Source organism: Diabrotica virgifera, chromosome 6 (genome assembly GCF_917563875.1).
Source record: "Diabrotica virgifera virgifera chromosome 6, PGI_DIABVI_V3a".
Lineage (NCBI taxonomy): Eukaryota > Metazoa > Arthropoda > Insecta > Coleoptera > Chrysomelidae > Diabrotica > Diabrotica virgifera.
In genome coordinates this window covers 79,034,081-79,056,995 of record NC_065448.1, presented here as the reverse complement: position 1 = coordinate 79,056,995, position 22,915 = coordinate 79,034,081, and the positions used below count along the sequence as shown (strand labels likewise).

Here is a 22,915-nt window from a genome sequence, read left to right as displayed (position 1 = left end):
TAAGCATATTTAAAAAAATATATGTAATCCTATATTCTGTGAACGCATACTAAGCATCTCCACGTATAATTATAAAATTGTTTGCAGATAACTGATTGCAGTGTATTTTGGTTATCAATGCAAATAACATCTCCAATACTGATTCGTGCAGATCTTAGTTTGTATGTACATTGTTAGCGTGATTAATAGTATTTTGAGTTTATTCTTCTTTTTTTATATTAATATAGTTTGTGATTTACGAAGAGTTATAAGATGTCAAAGAAACGATAAACGAAAGGAATCAGAAGCTTCTACCGAGAACTTAAAAAGTAAAAAATTTAAATGTCGCAATATAATTGATTATTTTTTTTAAATCAACGTAATTTGGGTGATAATATTAATAGTAATGATGATAATAAATATGTACAAGGTACATCTTATCAGATAGATCATACTATGAGACCTACTGATCTTGGATCAAATTTAAGTTCTGAGAGAATTCAAAACAAGTCATGCGATTTTTCAGTGTGCCCGATACAAATCAACGATGATGCAGTAAATACCAATTCTACTTTCGAGAGGTTTATGGAAAAATGTATGTCTAAAAAGGGTCGTTTTCACGCTACGTCTTATTGTACGTTTTGTGTGTCATGCAAAACGTACGACCAAACATACGTTTTGTCAAGTGTATAGATACATATTAACGTTTTTCAAACAATGTGTTCAATCTTCGCAACAAAACAATTTTGCCAAGGATTTTAACTGCCTCCAAGGTAGTTTGACCTCCATCTCTAATCATCTCTTTTGTTATTCCGTCGTCTCTATATTTTCCATTTTTCATTTGATTTAGCATTTATAACTTCCTCGTTAGTAATAAACGATACCATAATAATAGAGTTAGTAATAAACTATACCATTTATACTACAGCCAACGATCAAATGTGTAATTTGGAACAGAAGTGTCAGAAGAAATGGAGATAAGGAGAGGGGCCAGGCAAGGTTACATACTGTCGCCGTTATTGTTTAGTGCTTATTCTGAAGAAATCACACAAGAAGCTTTGGTAAACGAGACAGTCGGCATAAAAGTGAATGGAAATTTAATTAATAACATTAGGCATGCCGACGATACAGTCATAATATTAGACAACTTGGAAGACTTAGAAATAATAATGAACAAAATATTAAGATATATGTAGTGGAGAATACGGACTCTCTCTTAACATCAAAAAACCCAAATTTATGAAAAATAACAAGAACAACAATACAAATGAAATATTAACTATAGACGGCCAGCAGTCTGAGAGAGTAAAAAAATATACTTACTTGTGAACGATAATCACAGAAAATAACGATTAGACTGCAGAAATAAGAGAGAGAATTGAAAAAGCACGTGTCAACTTCGTGAAAATAAAAAAGATTTTATGCAACAAAGATCTGATACTGGCCCTCAGAATAAGGCTAATTAAATGTTATGTACACAGTGTGCTTTGCTATGGAGCTGAATCATGGACATTAAATCGAAATGCAATAAATCGACGGCTCTCTTAGCAAGACAGAGACGAACTAGTTTTGGTGTGAAATAGTTTTCAGTATTTTTTTCTGTTAACAGTCATTTTTAATATCTTTATTATAACCTTTTGGGTCTTATTCTGCGGTATCTCATGAAACTGATTACGCAAAAAGATCTCATGGGAATATTTTTCCCAAGAAACGCGAGGTTTTCGCCTTGCTTAAACATATTTTGCTGAATTTAAAATCAAAATCCTATTATTACATCTACAGATGCATATGAAATATGCATCTACATCCATGGTCGTCGTCCACATGTTTACAAAAAAACATATTGTTTCCACAAACTATAAGCGCTAAAACAAATTTAGCAATTTCCCTATTCTACTTGGCAAAATTCATATAGTGTCACACTTGATTATACATTTGACACACTGTTCGTCAACGTGTTAAAATTTTTATGTGTATAAACAAAATTTGTGCAATGCAATACATTTTTACTTTGTCGACAGTGAATGGAAGAGGTCGTAAAATTTTATTACCATCTGTGTGAGATAAGATGAATGCTTGACTAACTGGAATATTTAGTTACGGAGAAACATAATATGTAATTAGTCTATGTTGTGAGACCGCTTCCGTCTGAAAAAGAATCTGATTTGGTTTCTTTGCGGATTCCTATTCAAAAATGTCCCCTTTAAATAAATCAGAAGGGTGCCGGCGAAATTTTTGGGCAGAAATTGTTTAAAAAATGTTTCTAAACAAATTCACAATATTACCATTTTTTGTCCAGGAAAATATTTTTTCTTGTTTTTTGGGTCATTCTAAGCAAGAAATATATGTCATTTTTCTCAAAAGTTGATAGTTTTCGAGTTAGAGGTGAATTAAAATCTGAAAAATGCGAAAATACACATTTTCGAGGCGTAAAAACTCTTATTTAAATTATTATATTTAAGGTTGGCAAGTCCTTAAAGTAAAGTTTAAACATTCATTTTTGAAATTCTGAGTAGTAATCGGGTCTAACTTCAATTTAGACGGTTGTTTTTTAATTGTTAATTATGCGCGTCCATCCGAATTTAATGCCAATGCGGCAGGCTCTATTTCAACCATCTCCTATTTTGCCCTGTAATTTTTTAGGTTTTTTGTCTCCTAAACAAAAAAGATATCTTCTCATTTTTCTGAGAAGTTAACAGTTTTCGAGTTACAAGGGATTTAAAATCTGAAAATTGCGAGAATACACATCGTTTGCTGAGAACATTAGTGACGTAACTTCAAAAACGTAGTTTGTAGCGCCGTAACTGTATCATGTATGGATATTGCACGGAGAATATAATATTATGTTTTAATGTAATACCGCCACATGTTGCGAGTTCTAGGGGTATTTTACAGAAACGTTTGCACAATATTCCGAAGTATGGGAGAGTTGTAGAAGGAAGTAATAGGACAAAGAATTTATGTTTGTATTTAACTATAAACAAATTAAGGAGAAGAGCATGCAAAATATTTTTATGAATACCCTTAATATTGGAAATCGATTTCTTCGAACAAGTTGGGCTGAGTCAAAAGATTATAACATCGTTCAGAAAGATAATAGAGGAAATCATCAAAAACGCACGATAGACGAGAAACTTAAGGAAACCGTCGTAAGAAAACATAAATAGCTTTGAGCGCGTAGAGTCTCACTATTTAAGACCTCAAACTCGTAGAGAATTCCTTGATGGATCATTAACCTTAGCTCAGATGTATAGATACTACAAAGAGTAACGAGAAGAAAAGCAGTTGCCATCTGTCAAAACATGTACATATGAAACATTTTCTAACACAGAATGTAATATATCTTTTTTAAACCGACGAAAGATCAGTGCGCAACTTATGAGGTGTATAAACAACGCAATCAAGAAGAAAAATACAAAAGCCAAGAACAATACACACGTCACATTCGTAGTAAAGAAAGAAGCCGAGAAGAAAAAGCAAAAGATATTACAAAGCCTACATAAAAAATAATAAACTCATAGTAGCTTGCTTAGATTTGCAAGCAGTATTACCTACGCATTGCGGAGATATTTCTCTCCATTTTTTTATAAGTCCTGCCTCAATTGCTTTAATTTTACGATTTTCGAAGTAGCATCGCAAACGGTTCCTGCTTTTTTGGCACGAAGCCACTGCTATGCGAGGAGCAAATTAAATTGCAACATGCCTCTCTAGCTATTGGAATGAAATGGACGCTGAAGACTTTTTTGACTTCAAGTACCTTTCAAAAATTTTTGGACAAAAATTCACCAAAAATTCGGATAACGAGAAAGTAATATGGAATAATATACAAATTCTTAAAGTAGAAACGTGTTTTCCTACAAAAGTTTTTAACAAAACTAACTTTGACTATACAACCTATAAAACTATTGACCTTTCTACTCGAGGTTTTTCTGATAATAATAATATTTTAGAGCAATATAACTTAAAACCAGCCTACGAAAAGCCTCCTACTGTAGAAGAGAAAACAAAAGAGCATTTACTGGAACTATGCAAAAAAATCTTATTGCAAATGTACACCAATCATTTTATTTCAATTTGTTGAGTTAATTTCTTGTAAGTGATTTTTAATAATATACAATTATAATTATTAGATTTATCTAGTAAACTACCATTTATAACTTTGTCTGTTTTTTCATTGTTAATCTGTATAACCATAACAGTAGCACTTATGGTTAATGGTAGGGGAGCAAAGTATGCTAAATGTGCAGTCACTCGAGCGCTTTGGAGACCTATTGGGTTGTGAAGAGTAGGTCCTAAAACCAAAAAAAGTTAAGTAACATTTTCCATTTTAGTGGGCGCTTGTCATTTTTTAATTTAATTTTCCATTTCCAACAATCGTTTTTTCCGATTATAACGCCATCTATGCATAATTCGAAAAAATGTTTCGAATAAAAGTTACTTATTTTTTCGTAAGGAATCCAAATCTGCAATAAAAAATGGGGACTCCTATTTAAGATTTTAAAGTAACCCACCACCCCACCTCCGTGGGGGGTCGTGTTTGGTGCCATTCAATAGATTTTTTAAAAATATTAAATAAGTGTATTTTACAGTTTTTTGATCTGATGTTCATTTCACGAAATATCGCGGGATTCGTATTTAAAATATTAAATTTACCCCCACCCCTCTCCGTGGGAACTCGTGTTTGGTATCATTTGATAGATTTTTAAAAAATATTGAGCACATATTTTTTAGTTTTTTGATCTGTCATTCATTTCGCGAAATATTCGCTTTATTCTTGTGAAATTTTGGGACTCGCCCATTTCCTTACGCCCGGCTCAAATCGTCAGATTTTTGAAATATACTTTCTTTTGCATGTACCTAACTTACCTTATCTTAATCTGACAATTTCGAGTTTTTTTAAGGATAGATTTTTATTTTCGGGCCCCCCTTAACGAACTCCCCTGTGTTAAGAGCCAATATATGGTAGAAGTACATCTGCAGGGTACCAGGTTTCTCCCCATATGATAATCTGACGCGCTCGAGTAACTGCAAAAATCCCCGCTTGGGCTCCCCTACCATAATGAGTTATTTAAAAAGATAATGCAATACGAATACCGCCATATCTTACAAATATTTATAACGGTTAAATATTACTTGTTTTTGAAAAAAGATATCCATTCGTGTGCTATTGAATTACTAATATTCTAATATTCAATTACTTGTCTTAAAATATCTATTTTGTCGAAGAAGAAACCCGCAGTTGTATCGGTATTGAATGGGATGTGCGATATATTAAGATAAATGATCTTTTAAGCTTCGAAAATGCGTATTATCGCATTTTTCAGATTTTAAATCGCCCCTAACTCGAAAACTATCAACTTTTGAGAAAAATGACAAGATACCTTTCTTTCCAATTTCTGGCCAAAAATTTCGCCCTCAGATTTCCTTCCGCAAAGAAACCGAAACATAATTTTCTTTCAGACGGGAGCGGCCTCATAACATGGACTAAATGTTTCTTGCTATTAACATTGTTATTAGGCGTTGATAAAATTACTGTTTAAACAATTTGGCATCATAGCCAATTGAGCCGATGGGTGTAACGATAAAAAAGTGTTCAGGTTTCTACATATTACTGAGTCATCATGTAGAAATCTACAATTAAGTTGAAAATGTTACCACAATGGCATGCTACAGTAGAGCCATCTCTAGGATCAGAAACAAATTAATTGAGGGTTCATATCAACCTTAACTATTTTTTTTTTATAATTCTATATTTTTATAATACCACTAGGTCAGTGGTCGACAAACTTATTAGTCAAAGAGCCAAATATGAACATTACAATTAAAAAAATGGGAGCCAAATCTGCTTGTTCAGTAAACTTTTATTACACTAAATAAAACTAAAGGGTCTAGCCGGTTAAGATAGGGAAAAATACCCCCAGCGATAAATGTCAAAAATAAAAGTACATGTTCTACATCAAAAAGTATTCGACCCAAAAATTTTTAAACCACTGGCCCCATCCATAACCCTCCAAAAAATTATAACGTGTTTTTTCGTTTTTTGGCGATATCGTCGGTTCTAATCATCTTAGAAACTCGGCATTTTCAAATTAGTTGTAGTTTCTTAAAAACTATTTATACAAACAAAACAATAAATATTTCAAACTAACTTTAAAAACTTACCATGCTGGCAAACTAGAGCTGGACAAAACTAGCGGATCTTGGATCTGTTGTAAAAGTTTGTTGGTGATTTTCTTGCTGGAATATTCGTCTGCCGGTATATCAGCATTTTCAAGTATTTTGAGATCGTTCTCTTTCGAGGTTGTAATGACAAATAAGTGTCTTAGAAGCTGTAAAACATCTTCAACTGTACAATTTGATACTGAAGGAGTGCCAGGCACTGGTGTACTCGGTGATAAAGTGGTACCAGCGATAGAACTGCTGCCACTACGAGAAAACTGGGTCGCTACTGGAGTAGCTCTGCCTTCCTCTATGTCGTAACTTCCATCGTCTTTCAATTCCTTATATATAATTCTAAAAACAAAAACAATATTTAGTTACACGTATACAAAAACAAATGCATCTGAATTAGAAGAACTTAATTCATAATAATAATAAATTAATGAGACAAACAACACTAATTGATGTTAATAATTATATTATAAGCCGTATGGCTAAATATGGAATAATATTAATACATATAAAAAATTTAAAAATATATTATATTGAAAATATATGTCAGATTAAATAAATTATTAGAAGAATTTTTTACTAAGCAACAACATTTTTGTTTAATTTCGTAGTATTTTGTATTTTGACAACGACACCCGATTTGGGCGTCAAAACGTTAATAAAATTATTTTTTTCAATTCAATTGTGTATTTCCCATCTAAATAGTTAATTATTGAAAAATATATAATTTTATATGGAAGATTTTATATAAATATAGATTTTATATATTATGAAGAAAAAGAACTAGTCGAAACTAAAACGGAGTTCAACCAGGTGCTGTAAAGTACCAATTTCAGATACACATGATTAGCTGTCACCTCCACTGCTCGAAAATGCTATCAGTATTATTATACAGTACATCGACGTAAAGAGTCGAAGAAAGAAGACAGAAGTTGTAAATTCGTAAATTGTTTTATACAGACTGTAACAAAAAGGAAGATCATAAATTAAGTCACATATTCTGGGACCAAAAATAGTTCGATTGAACCTAACTTACCTTAGGACAAATGTTCACATAAAAAAGTTACAGCCATTTGAAGTTACAAAATGAAAATCGATTCGAAAATACTCCGATTGAACCTAACTTATTTTGGACAAATGTTCACATAAAAAAAGTTACAGCTTTTTGAAGTTACAAAATGAAAATTCATTTTTTCCAATATATTGAAAACTAGTAGAGACGTTTTATCGAAAATGGACATGTTTCATTATTATGAGAGGAACATCTTAAAAAAAATAACAGTGAAATTTGTGCACTCTATAAAAATTTTATGGGGGTTGTGTTCCCTTAAACCCCCCCCCCTCAAATTAAATAATTATTGTTGTACTATTCGTTCAACACAATGTTTTTAAAACTTTTTTGCATCTTAGTACTTTTTTGATAAGCCAGTTTTTATCGAGATATTTCGAACATTTGTAAAATCCACCACATATTTTTAAATGGTAAGACTATATAGAGACCTGGTAATAATTATTTTGAAAATAATATTCTATAATCTTACTTAACCATTTAAAAATATGTGGTTGATTTACAAATGTTCAAAGTATCTAAATAACAACTGGCTTATCGAAAAAATATTAAAAGAGGCAAAAAGTTTTAAAAACATTGTGTTTAACTAACGGTACCACAATAATAATTTAATTGGAACGTACACAAATATTTGGGGGGTTTAAGGGAACAAAACCCATAAAATGTTTATGGTATGCACATATTTCAATTTCTTTTTCAATGAAGAATATCCGTCACAAAAAAATCATAGCATGTAATATGTCTTTAAAAAGTCAACCACATGCAACGCTGACAGTAAAACATATATTTATATACTTCCAGTATTTAGTTCGTTTTGATGTTATTTCCAGTTAAAAAGTTATGACCGGAAGTTGTCAAAAATGACTTTGCGTTTGTCAAAATTGACTCAAAATTAGTGAAATCGTATATCAATAGATGCCAAGTTACACGAAGAGTTCAAACATGATTTCCGGTTCTAATCCCCGTCACGTCTAATTTCCCGCCCGAAAACTTAGGACTTACAATGTCCAATTCCTTGTTTAAACTGTAAAACAGCCCGCAGATTACATAAAAATAACGATAACTTTTAATTAATGAATAATAATTACTTACAAATATGTGGGTTCCCAAATCCTTCTAACTTTTTCTTGTTTCGAATTAAATTCAGTCACTTGCATCAATTCTTGTACTGCTCTAAATATTGTCCAACAACGATCATTCAATTCTATTTCTACGTCAGGAATTCCAGGCATATTTGGACCCTTCAGTAACAACTGCAATTTGGGCTGAGGCAGTAGCTCATGTTCTGATATTGAGGGAGCTTCACTTTGGCCAGGAGGGGGTACTTCTAAATCTGTAAATAATTTTTCATGGATATATTCGAAAGTTACACCTATAAGAAGGTAAATATTTAGAATATACAATAAAAAGGAAATGGCTGTGGTTAATCTATATTAAAATATAGCATGTTTTTCTGATGAAAAAAGTTAAAAAATATTAAGGGGGTAGGCGCAAAATCTTGGTCCATTGCTATTTAAATGCATTGATATTTTTTCGAATCCTGAGAAAACTAATAAATCTTTTGAAAAATTTAAACGCAGAATGATAGATCACATTATCACCGAGGGCCGAAAGTCCCTTAGAATAAACAAAAAGTTTCTGAACTCATTAAATTATACATTATGGAAGTTTTCAGGAACTTTCAGCCCTCGGTGATAATGTAATCTTTCATTCTGCGTTTAAATTTTTCAAAAATACTTATTAGCTTTCTCATTAGCCGAATAAAAATGAATGTATCTAAAAAGCATTGGCCCGAAATTTTGCGCCTACGCTCTTAATATTAAATTTGCATGACGATCTGAAATGCACATTTTGTTCATTCTGTGTTAAAGAGCACTCTCGGACAAAAATATTGTATATTTTGAAATTAACGTGTGAAATAAATTTTTTTTTGTTCTGCCCCCAGTGACATAGAAATAGGATTTCTTTTCCTAATACGATGTTTTATTGTATCATATAAATGATATAATTGGATTTAAATTTAATATGGGCTATATAGTGGCCAATATAATTTTTAAATTGAATCTCATGGTAAGTATTCACTATTCTACCAACATAAAGACCTGCGTCATGGTGCATTAACACGAATTCGTTATCCAATATGGCTGGCAAATTGCAAAACATGATTTTCTAAAATGTTTTTAATGTACAATTCAGTTGTCATTCAGCCAATCACCTCCACAAGTTCGGTATCTCCTTTCCAAGAAATACCACTCCATAGCAATATGCCGCCATCATCAAAAACTAACACTCTGTATGAGGATATATCTGGCATACCGTTCACCATATGGAGGCAAGATTTACAAAACTTCGTCTACAAAAGAATTGGTGAACAGTATGTCAGTTGTAACCTCACACAGAGCGTTAGTTTTGGTGGTAGCGGCATAGTGCTATTCGCGGTGTGCAAGCACTTGGAGGGGATACGAGAAACGATCGTGCGCGAATACCGGAGAAATATTGCAACTTTCTTAAATAATTCATATTGTCAATTGAAATTGTCAAATTGACGTATATTTCATACCTACTGTCATTGAAGAAGAAAAATTATATATTGCTCCACAATATTGATATGATATGCAATTATTATATAAAGGCAAATTTAATTAATTGTATTTTGCTTGTAGTACTGCATTTTAATATCTAATTTTATTTACTACATACAATAGGGAACTTGCATACAATTTTAAATTCGAAAAAAATGTTATAAATCACAACAGAACATAATTTAGAACCTGTACCAAAGATAAAAAAGTTTTGTTTGTCTTTCGTTTGGCCCCTAAAGACGACTAAAAATTCAACTTATACCAGCCACCCCAAAACGCGTCGTGACGTCACAGGGTTGTATGTTTACATTCTACACCAATCGTATATATAATTTTAAATTAGACATTATAAACGTCAGTAAAAAATACAGTTATGTGACGTTAAAAGTGTTTTTGATCGTTTGAACTATTCATAGTAAAATATAATAGTATTGAATATATAATAGTTTGAACTATTTATAGTAAACATAATAAAATAATAACAAAAAAATAATAAATAAAAAAAAAGAAAAAAAAATAGAAACAAAAATAAAAAAATAATAGAAAAAAAAAGAAGTAAAAAAAGTGTTTCGCACAAATTAAAATATATATTAAAAAAACAGTAAAATAATTAAAAAAAAAACAAAATAAAAAAAAGCTACACAATGTACCTATGTATCTATAAAAATAATATTGTAGAATGTACTTATGTTTATAAGAAATTTATGACTATGAATCTACAATCAATCACAAACAAGTCTGGCTAATTGGCTCTGCCAAAGCCATTTTTCAAAAAAAAACTGTTCATAGAAAATTTGTACTTTTACCAAATGGTTTTATTTTCAATAGTAAACCTTCTTTCATTTCCTTCAAAAACTGTATCAAACTCCAATCTCAACAATATTATTACAACGACATACGATACGATACGATAAATGTCATTAGAATATAAATTTCTTTCCTTTATTCTCCGACGACGAGCTGGCCAAATACCCAAGTAGGTGGAGGCCAATAAACTAAAGAAGTAGAAGAAGAATATACCTAAATATAACGCTGTGTCTAGGTACACGCTAACGTGTACGGAAATTAAAAAAATAGAGTGTCAGAGTGTTGGAATTTGTTTAATCGCGTTGTGTTTACACTTTAATTTTAATATTGATTAGTGAAGAGATTTCTTATTTTTTATTTGTTTAGGTTTGTTTTTAAATTAACTATGCAGTATGTACAATTATTTAGTTGTTTTAATGAGTTTAACAACATTTTAAAAAAGTATGAAAAAGTTAAGAGACTATAAATTAATATATATATTTTTAGTAATAAGTGAAATAGTTTTACCGTCCAAATTTAAAATAAAAGGAAGACCTAAAGCTTTTACAATAATAAGTAACTTGTTCTGAAGCTATTTCCTTGTGGCATTTTTGTAATTAACTATTCTAAATGGGAACTAAGCCACAATTTAACTAAAAAAATCATTTTATTAACGTTTCGACGTCTAAATCGGACGTCGTTGTCAAAATACAAAATATTATTAAATTAAACAAAAATGTTGTTGCTTAGTAAGAATTGTTTTTTTAATAATTTATTTAATCTGACTAATTTTTGTATTTTGACAATGACATCAGATTTGGACGTCGAAACGTTAATAAAATCATTTTTTTAGTTAAATTGTGGCTTATTTCCCATGTAGAATAGTTGATTATAATAATTAACTTACGTATAAAAATTATTTTAACAATATGTTGTACGTTTTATGTCGACTAAATACATATATTTATTTTGCTAACCTAAATAATATATACTTTTATATATACATTGATTTATTACAGTTAAGTTTGAAACATCTGAATAGTTCTGCTTCCCTTCCCTTAACAAATAATTTTCTATCAAACAAACACTAAACATATCAAAATAGCTTGTACCAAAATATACAGTCACTGCGCACGCTAAATAATGACGTCACTGGCTTGATGAAGTTTAATTCGCGTGTACTAACTTTTTTATTTGCGTACACGTTAGCGTGTACCTAGACACAGCGAAATATAACCATAATAAAAACTAATGTAAAACTATGTGACGTCACGAGTCGTTTGAACTATTTGATACCGCAGAAGACTTTAAAATATGTATTTCTAAGTTATTACGAGTTTTTGAAGCTTGAAATTTGGAAAATCTCATTTTTAAACAAAACTAAACATTATTATGTAATAAAAAAGAAATGTGCAAGTTCCCTATTGTTTACGTTTTAATAACATAACCTGAATCTTATTTTTTCTTCTTATTATTTTTTTTTTGGAATATGGCCTTGACAATTATCCAGTAACCAGGACTAATATAATTGGCCAATATAATTAAAAGTGCGAAAAATGTTGCTGAGCGTAGAAACCAGGTGTCGCTATGGTGGAACTTCTATATACTGTGGTGTCGCTTTACCGAACTTGCACATTCCCAATAAAGCGGTATTGCTTTGAAAGGGCATACCGAACACGTGGAGGTGATTAGGCGAATGCCAACTAATAAGTACATTGAAAACGTCTTAGAAGATCATCTTTTGCCATTTGAAAGCCATATTGGATATGATATATTGGTGCTAATACACGTCTTCATGCCGTTAGCATAGTGAATACTTACCTCGATGAGATTCAATTTAAAAATTATACTGGCCAGCATATAGCCCTGATCAGATTTAAATCCGATTATAGCATTTATATGATACTTTAAAACATCCCATTCGGAAAAGAAATCCTATTCCTATAATACAGGGGGGCTAAGGTTATCAGTACAAAAAATTTCATTTCACATGCATATGCAATATTTTTGTCCGTGAGTATATAAATAAATATGTTAATTCAATAATTTTACCTGTAGTTTGATTGACATTGGTCCTTCCTGGTCTGGGATCGAAGGCAGGAATCAAAGCAGAAAACTGCCTCTTTAAAACAAATTCATCGTCCCACGATCTTCTCTTTGTAGGTCTAGCTTCAAACGTTTCCTCCTCCATAAATGACAACAAATTTCTTGAAACCATCACTTCTTCATAATCGGCGTCATCTTCGTTTTCGTCGTCATCGTTGTCATCGTCATCTCCCATTTCTTCGTCGTCGTCGAGTTCGGCAAGTAATGTTGGCGCCCTGCAGGATTCCAAAAAGTCTTCTAAAGATACTTGTTCACTATCACTACTGGTTGATGTTAGGCTCATCGTAAGAGCTTGACTCCAACCTTGCACAGCCCCAGCTGTCGTTGATATACCGCCAGTAGTGTTGCCTGGGTTATTACTGGTAGATAGACTTGGATAGCTCTGAGCAGTACTAAGTAAGCCACTAGGAAAATTACTCGATAACGCTAGACGGACTAGACTAGATACTGAATTGGGTGCACGTGGAAACAAGGAACTGCTGTTCTGGTTGTTTTGAGCGTTATTGGCATTCTGAGCATTGTTGGGATTGGTGTTGGATGCATTTGAAGATGTTACTGAAGCTAGGGTGCGTCGTCGAGCTAGAGCTGCAAACGTTTCGAGCAGGCCTGAGAAATTCAAGACTAATCTTTAATTAGTGTTGCATGAGAAACCCCATCAATTTAATATAATCATTTCTAAAGTATGGTAAAAAGCAGTGATCCAATTATTAAAAAATTCTAATAGTCCAATCAACAGCCATTTTATCGTGGAATTTTAAGAATCATGGTCCATTTTCTTTGCTTTTTTTTTCAAAATTTGGATTTAGGCAGTAACTATAACCTTTGTCAAAATTTACCCTACGTTGAACTGGGCTTTTGCCCAGGGAGTGAAAACAACCCCATCTAGGAAGTCCAAAATAACTGTGCAAGTCGATAGATTAACCAATTCTCAGTAAATATTCTATAACAATTTTTTTCCAAATTGAACTGCATTTTTCATTGAAAAAACTCACGTTTTATAACGGTTTTTCATGAATAACTTAAAAAATTAAATTTTATAGAAAAAATCATTAAAAACAAAATTGTAGCTAATAAAAAAAAAAAACAAAGAGATTCACGTCAGAAAGACCTATGTAAACCCAATAACGAATGAGTTATTGCTAAGAATGGTTATTTTCGAAGAGCATCGAAATGGAGAACCTTCAATCTCAAATAATTCGAATGTGGTGCAATTTTTTGGGAAAACTTAACGAACATATTTTAAAGCTCATTAAAAAAACCTTTTAACAAGCTCTGAGATAATTTTTCTACATAAGAACTGACCGACTTATGACGAAAATAATGTCGCTCATTGGTTTTTTCTTTTTGAAAATGTGAAAATTAAACCCTCACACATTAACTTTATTTACAGTCGGAAAAATAAAAGATTACCCATGAACGATCACATCAATCACTTATTTTGTATTTGCTGTCTTTTTCTATAAATAACAAACGTTTGTTTTCCGACTGTAGGTATAATTGATACGATCCATGCAATTTGACCGGTAAAAAGAGCATTTTTCTTAAATAAATCTAAAAGTAGGTATTCATAATATGAAAAATGTTTCAAAATTGTAGGATTTCTTTTACTGAAAGTTTTGATTTTTTTTGTTTTTGTATCGTAAATAGTGTATTTAAGAAAAATGCACTTTTTTTTTAATTATAAAAATGTCATTTTCGATTTAATCAACTATTTTTTCTATTTTTGTTTTTGTATCATAAATAGTTTATTTAAGAAAAATGAACTTTTTTTAATTATAAAAATGTCATTTCCGATTTAATCAACTATTTTAAACTAAACTTTCCAAACCGGTCAAATCACATGGATCGTATCAATTATATCTAAATAAACTTTATTTTCATTAAGGGTTTAATTGTTACATTGAAAAAAGAAAAAAACAGAGAGCGACTTTATTTTCGTCATAAGTCAGTCAGTTCTCATCAAAAAAAAACTTTTGTCAGAGCTTATTTGAAAGGTTTTTTAGTGTACATACTTTAAAAGATGTCTGTTCAGTTTTCCCAAAAAATTGCACTACATTCGAGTTATTTGAGATTAGGTTCTCCATTTCGAGGTTCTTCGAAAATAACCATCCTTTAACCCTTTCAGTCATCGTGTCCACACCGATGGACATCGATTTTCAAAGCATTCTCTTAAAACATCGATGGTTATTATCGCCCAAATCATTTTGTCCATGTGTGGGTACATGCATAAGAAAAGCATTGAATACATTAATAGCCATCTGTTAGTCGATTTGTGAAGCTATATAAAACGCAAAACAGGTTGCATTTAGCACGCTGTCGTGGTGGTGAAAACACCTGTTTGTTATTGGAACGATTTCTATTGAATAAACTTGTTTTTTCGTACAAATGCCTGCTGATTTGGGTAAGTAAAGAGCATTAGTATAGTGTGTTTATATTATGTATCAAACTGTTGACTGAAAATATCTTATAAAGTGGTGTATATTTATATGTCCATGTAGATGGACAAAATGACTTAGGTATACTTATGCATATAAAAATTAGCAAGGTCGTGTTGTTTTAGATATCCATAAAATGGAAAGTTTACCGTCAACTAGTAAAGAAAAGAGATGGTCACGCGACCCTTGACTGAGGATGAACTTCTGGATTTACTCATGAAAGACGATGACTCAGAAATATTACGTTTGTCAGATGCTGATGACGCCAACAGTATTGCGGATCTAAATGACGTTTCCTCAGAATTTGGCGATGATATCCAAGATATTGAGGAAACTATTTTTGACGGATTGATCCAAGAACAGAAGTCAACAGAAAGAGGTGAGTTAGAAAATCTAGAATATCCCAATGAAGTGACTACAGAACAACCAATGTCTGAGGACATGAAAACCAAAGAAAATTCCAACCAAACCACTGAAAAACAAACAACTGCAAAGGAGAGACTGCTGGAGTTTTGTAAAGAGTTCAAACTCACAAATAAGAAAGATGTTTGTTGGAAAAAAAATATTACCTATCTTACCAGGCCAGTACAGTGGTTTGTTCCAGAAGAAGTACAAGTTGATGAATTACCTGCTCCTATTGAATATTTTATGAAATACATACCTGATGCTCTGTTTGAGAAGATTTCAGAAATGACTAACTTATATGCCGTACAAAAAAATATTGCTCGGTTTTCTCCATCAGATAAAGAAGAAATAAAGCGATTTGTAGGCATTCACATTATTATGGGAAATCTAAAATTCCCAAGAGCAAGACTGTATTAGTCCCAGCTTACAGGTATTTCAATTGTAAAAGATAATATGACATTCAATCGCTTCTCTAAGTTGCGCAATACCATTCACTTAGTAGATGTAACAGCAAGAGGTGACGAAACAGATCGCATGTGGAAAGTCCGAGAAATATATAATTCCATTAGAAATCGTTGTAGGGAACTTCAAACCGAAACAAATTTGTGCATTGACGAGCAAATTGTTCCATTCAAGGGACAGATCAATGTCAAGCAGTACCTCCCAAATAAACCGAAAAAATGGGGGATCAAATTATGGATATTGGCTGGACAATCTGGTACCATTTACGATTTCATCATATATCAAGGTGCTGAAACGGAAATAAAAGAAAATTATTCACAGTTTGGACAAGGAGCTGGAACTGTGATGCAGCTAGTTGAGAGAATTGAAGAAACTCATCACGGTTTGTACTTTGATAATTTCTTTAGTTCTTATCACCTCTTTCAATGGTTGAACAATAAATCTATTATGGCTGTCGGAACAATTAGAATAAACCGATTTTTTGGACCAGAACTAACATCTGATAAAGATCTAAAAAAAAATGGTAGAGGTAGTTTTGATGTAGCGGTTAGTGAAGATGGAATTGTGATTACAAAATGGTTCGACAATAAACCAGTTTTAGTGGCTTCAAATTTTGTTGCAGCGGGAAAAATGGATTTGTGCCAGAGATGGGATAAGACGTCGAAAGAGTATATAAATGTATCTAGACCGGAAGCCATATCGCTTTACAATTCCAACATGGGTGGTGTTGATAAGTTAGATTTTTTATTGAGCGTTTACAGATCCTACAGACGATCCAGAAAATGGACTGTACGTATGATAACACATGCTATAGATATGGCGATAGTAAATTCGTGGTTGGAATATAGAAAACAAGCTGAACTGCTAGGCGTACAACACAATAAAATCCTGGATTTGTGGGACTTTAGAATGAGTATTGGGCAACACCTCATTTTACATAAGGTTCCACCAAAGAGAGGCAGACCATCTGGTCAAGAAAATACTGGTACAACAAATAATAAAAAAACCAAAACTGAAGCAAGGCCATATATTGAATTACGGTTCGACAGCTATGGACATTTTCCGAAAATAGATGAAAAAAAAGATAGTACACGTTGCAAAATGGAGAACTGTAAGGGAAAATCACATACATTTTGCGTGAAATGTAATGTTCACTTATGTTTTGTAAGCGGTCGTAACTGTTTTTTTAAATTTCATGTAAAATGATTAATTCGTTATTTACAAAGAATATTGTTTATTTCGTCATTCTAATGATATTCAAATAAATTTCTAAAATCTTCAGGTTTATTTTATTTTGCTTCAAGTCATATTGTCCATCAACATGGACATGTCATATGCCAAGTGACATATGACATATACAAAAAAAATGATGTTAAAATTATCAACAAAAATAGTTTATTTTATATACCAAATATGAGAATTTTCCCATAGCTCAAAAAAAGTTGTGACTGAAAGGGTTAAAGAGCAATAACTCAGTCGTTATTGGGTTTACGTAGGTCTTTCCAACTCAAATCTCTTCAACTTGTTTTTTTATTAGCAACAATTTTGTTGTTGATGATTTTTTTTATAAAATTAAAGTTTCTAAGTTATTCATGAAAAACGGTTATAAAACGTGAGTTTATTTAATGAAAAATGCATAGTTTCAATCGCTAATAACTTGGAAAGTACCAATTTTGAAAAAAAAAAAAAATTGTAGAACAAAATTTACTCAGAATTGGTCACTCTATCGATTTCCATACTTATTTTGATCAAAAAAAATTTCATCCCCTAGATGGGGTTGTTTTCACTCCCAGGGCAAAAGCCCGGTTCGGCGTAGGGCAGATTTTGAAGAAGAGGGTCAATTTTCATTCAAATCGGTGTTGATTCTCAAAATTCCACGGTTTTATAGTTTTTTGCCGCTGATGACTGGTCTATAAAAGAGTAACGTCAAAGTTATCAGATGTAGCTTACAAATGTGTGATTTGTTAAATTAATGAAGGTTACATACTTTTTTATGGAAAATTATAAGATTTGATGTCAAAATTGTTTAAAAATGGCTGTGTTAGTTAATGTTAATTCTCTCGCTCTCTATCTCACTCTCTTCAGTCCTGACCACCCAGAGCGAGTCAGAAGAGGTCATCGTAACGTCATGTATTTTGCCGTCTCCAAAGGTCTCTGCATCTGGTCATTTCTTTAGTTCATGCAAAGGTCTTTTAAGAGTATATAAGACAATAATTCGTCCCACAATAACGCACGGAAGCGAAACCTGGACTCTGAATCAGCGGGAAAAAACAAAATTACTGGTACTTGAAAGAAAGATACTGCGGACTATCTATGGGCCTTGCAGAGAAGAGACAACAGGAGAATGGAGAAGAAGACACAATGATGAACTCCAGACAATATACGGAGATGAAAACATAGTACGCTACATTAAATCAAACAGAATACGATGGGCGGGTCACGTACTAAGATCAAGTGACGAAAGACTTCTAAACGCCACATTCTGGGAAAGGCCCGATGGAAAAAGGTCAGTTGGTCGCCCAAGAAAGAGATGGAAGGACGCAGTAGCCAGCGATCTACGCAAAATGGGAGTACAGCAATGGGAAATAGCTGCTCAGGACCGACAACAATGGAGGGAAATAGTAAACGCGGCCAAGACTCACATGGAGTTGTAGAGCCAAATGATGATGATGATGATGAAAGGTCTTTTGCATATTCCTGTAATTTGGTCGATCCAACTTGTTGGGGATCTTCCTCGTGATCTTCGGCCTTCTATCTTACCTTGGAAAATAAGTTATTCCATAACAAAGTAAATTATCAATCGAGGTAGCACAGAAAACGACAATAAATATCGTTCCCATACCACCAGATAGACAACAGGTGGAATAATTTCTTTGGTTACACCTCCTGAGATTTTTAAAATTTATAAATCATGCAAGATGCCGAGGAAATTAAGATAAGAGAATTTTAAATAATTCACAACTCATCTGCTCAGCGTGGTAAAAGTTCCAACAAGAAAGATTCCTTAATACTCCTACAAAAGAGTAAATGAATTAAAAATTCGAACGATATTTATTGTCGTTTTCTGTGCTACTTCGATTGATAAATTACTTTGTTTTTCGGTAGATGGCTCTAGTTCATCCGTGACATTTCTTTCTTTGCAATACGGAAAGGTCCAACGTGTGATGCCTGGAGAAATCGGAGAGAAGAGGATATGGGATTACTGATGAGGGGAAAAAGACCTCCGAAACCGGTATAGACTCTTCCTGCACTCTCCGATTTAACCAGAGCATTATGCAGCTGCTGCATTTTCGTGTTGCAAAGAAATTGAAAATGTTTATACAAGTTATTCCATGTTTTCTGTGCCTGTTCTCATAACGTGTCCAAAGTATTTTAATTGTAGGAGATGGATTTGGCTGGAGAGCCATTTGCTGGCCTTTAGCTCATTTAAAATTGAATTATTTGTCCTATGGTCGGTCCATGGAATTCAGAACATTCTTCTCTTTGTCTCTCTCCGTTTGTTGGGCGTCTTAAGTTTGTGCTTTACTTTAGCTACGAGGAGAATATGATAGGATCCGCATATCTCCCCTGGATATGATCTGACCGTTTGGATTGATTATCTTCAGCGAATATTAGTGAGGATTTCATAAATTTGATTTCTAAACCTATCTCCAAGACTTTTCGAAATATAAAGTCGGCGTACATGGTGTTTAAATCCAATATTCATGATATGCTTTTTCTCATGAGCATCTTTCAGTGCGTCACAGTTTTTCGATTTCATTCTAACGCATTAAATTGTATGTGACAGAAAAAAACGCACGTCGGTGATTACATTTCATCGGTGACATTTATAACATTTATTCTAGTTGTCGATAGATGGCGCTATAATCGAAAAAAATTTATTTACGAATTATATAATATATCTACTAATATAAACTGTACAATTTATAAGACTATACTACAAATCAAAGAAAATACCATTTTATAAATGCAATAAACACAATTGATTTGTTTTTATGCCAAATTGCAAATAAAATGTGACAACTGTCAGATTTAACTAAAATGTCATGTCACTAAAATGTATATTATCACTGACTTACCTTTTTTTCTATCATTTGTGACCCACTGAAAAATGTTCATGAAAAGAAGCATAGGACGTCAACGTCTGAATACGGACAAACCACATAAAGAAGAAGATATCATGCTTTTAAGAGGGTTAAAACACATAGCAAATATTTAAATAGTGCATTAATCAAATAACTATGCCAAATTTATCATTAGAATGATAACAAATTTTAACATAAACTGAAATCATTTAGTTTGCTTCTGTATTATCTGATAGGGGTATTCTAAAATATAAGCCCATCAGAATCAAAACCTGCTAAATCCTAAATTTTTCGTTTTCCCTTTTTTAAACAGTTTCAAAGTTCAAGTATCTATTAATCTACAGGCATAAGTTTTCGGCTCAAATCCGCCATTTTATGACATTTATTGATGCCACTTTGATTAAGAAATAACGAATACTTTTTGGGAAATTTACATTTTTAATGTTTTTGTAGTCTCCTGAAAAATTTCACAAAATGGATCTAGCAGGTTTTGATTCTATGGGCCTCATATATTCGCCTAGTGAGAACAATAGTGGCGAAACTCGAAAATTAGCGTTTTTGAGTTAAGTCCATCAATCGACATCTAAATATGCCCTCTTTTATGTGCAATATCGGCTAACAATTATTTAATTTCCTTATTACTAGAGGGCGCCTACAAGTCTTTATGGTATTGTGAATTTGTCAAATAATTTGGTGCATTAACGACGAAAGCACACCAAACTTTATATCAATACTGGCGAATCTGTAATTACGCCGTGCCTACATGTATTTGAAATATTAGATATTTTATTAAAGATAGTAGTACAATGTGCAATAGTGGCGAATGAGCACTTTTGTCTGTGTGGTCGTTTTTGCTTGTGTTTTTTTTTATAAAACTTCTTACAGAGAAACTCAGTTTCAATCGTTCTTAGGTATTTAGAAATAGCAAATCAAGAAAGCGTCTATCCACTTTGGATCAGTATTGTTTAATTCCACACTATAGAGGACCAATATTCATTTCTAAAAAGAACTCTTGCAAAATAAATCAATTCCTTCTACCCACAATAATTTCTTTAATAGTTAGTAGAAATACGAAACATACGTGAGTGAAATGATGAATTTAATTTTACTATTCATAGTTCTTTTGCTTACTTTTTATCTTTTATCATATTTATCGTCTTCATAATTATTACTTAAGATCTTATTTTGTTATTTTTCTATTGCACTTTAGTTTCATTTTGCACATAACTGGTGTGTACAATAAAATATTTTATTTGATGTGTTTAATTTATTTTTAAAAGTAAATTTTTTTAATTATTTAAAAAAGAAACTAAACTGTTGTAGTATAGTAGTATTAAAGTATAGTGGCGAAACATCAAATTAAACATCTTCGATAATGCAATAATGGCGTAACGCAGAAAAAAAATCAAAAATAAATACAATATCCATCTTTTCTTCAAATAAAATTACTTCTACTAATTGGTTTACATATCTAGAAAGCACATTATTAGAAAAATTTTGCAAAATGATTACCTATAAGTCAGTTATACTGTTTAGCAGTTTCATCAAAACTTCAAATACGATTATCTCTAAATGTTCATTTTGAAGTTTCGTCACTATTGTTCTCACAAGGCGAATGATCTCTCTTCTATAATATTTAAGCCATTAAAAAATATATTTTAGTTTAAAAAATCATCTCTAGCAGATTAGGTATTCACGGTGTGCAAGTACTTGGAAGGGATACGTGAAACGATCGTGCGCGAATAGCGGAGAAATATTGCAACTTTCTTAAATAATTCATATTGTCAACTGAAATTGTCAAATTGACGTACATTTCATGACGTACTGTCATTGAAGAAGAAAAATTATATGTTGCTCCACAATATTGATATGATATGTAATTATTATATAAAGGTAAATTTAATTAATTGTATTTTGCTTGCAGTACTGCATTTTAATAACTAATTTTATTTACTACATACAATTGTTTACGTTTTAATAACATAACTTGAATCTTATTTTTTCTTATTATTTTTTTTGGGCTATGGCCTTGACAATTATCCAGTAACCAGGACTAATATAATTGGCCAATATAATTAAAAGTGCGAATAAAGTTGCAGAGCGTAGAAATAGGTGTCGCTTTGTCGAACTTGCACGGTCCCAATACACACACCCAAACTTATATGGAATCACCATGTATTTCAAAGCAATATCTATTTCTTTTGAAAAAACTTATTATTGTTGCGAAGAATAAAGGTTTTTATTGAAAATAAATAAATCGATAAGACAAGCATATAGTACAGCTCGGTACGGTATAAGTTATTTGCTTGAGTTGCAAATTGAATGAAAATAAATAAACTAACTTTTGCGTCCAAAAACGAAAATATGCCTCCTGTGGGGTTATAGAACTTACAACGGGGAAAGATTATTGCTCTTGTGGAGAAGTAATGTTCTCAGAGGGACATAGCTGTAGAGCTAGGCGTAACACAGGGCGTTCTGTCCAAAACCTATGCTAGGTAACAGAAACTAGGAAAGCTCAAAAATAAAGCAAAGGAAAGTCGCCAAAAAGTAGTTACTGCTCGCCACGTTCATTTAATTGTCCAATCAGTTGGAAGACACCCAACCATTTCTCACATGCAGCTCCAAAGGCAGCTTTTGGAAGCTACAGGTGTAACTGTTTCAATTGAAACAATAAGAAAAAGAGTTCGTGCCAAGAAGTATACAGTAGAAGACAGTTATGGGTTCCCGAGTTATCCAGGCAGCACAAGACTGATGGCCTAAATTGGTGCCTTCACCACCAAAACTGGAACATTGGGAATTGACAGAATCTGCTATTTTCAGAAAAAGCCAGGATTT

At 32.3% G+C, this 22,915-nt stretch overlaps 1 protein-coding gene across 4 annotated transcripts in view; it reads right to left on the bottom strand.

Annotated features, from left to right (window-relative positions):
• LOC114335728 (E3 ubiquitin-protein ligase HECTD1) overlaps window positions 1-22,915 on the bottom strand; it is a 228,659-nt gene that overhangs the window by 28,774 nt on the left and 176,970 nt on the right. For 3 of the 4 annotated variants that reach the window (XM_028286013.2, XM_028286016.2, XM_028286014.2), the window contains 3 exons: window positions 12,640-13,314; window positions 8,312-8,552; window positions 6,142-6,492 (listed from right to left, as the gene is read on the bottom strand). In XM_028286013.2, the coding sequence (XP_028141814.2) occupies window positions 6,142-6,492; window positions 8,312-8,552; window positions 12,640-13,314 (1,267 nt within the window). The remainder of the gene's footprint in view (window positions 1-6,141; window positions 6,493-8,311; window positions 8,553-12,639; window positions 13,315-22,915) is intronic. The other variant, XM_028286015.2, reaches the window with a different exon arrangement.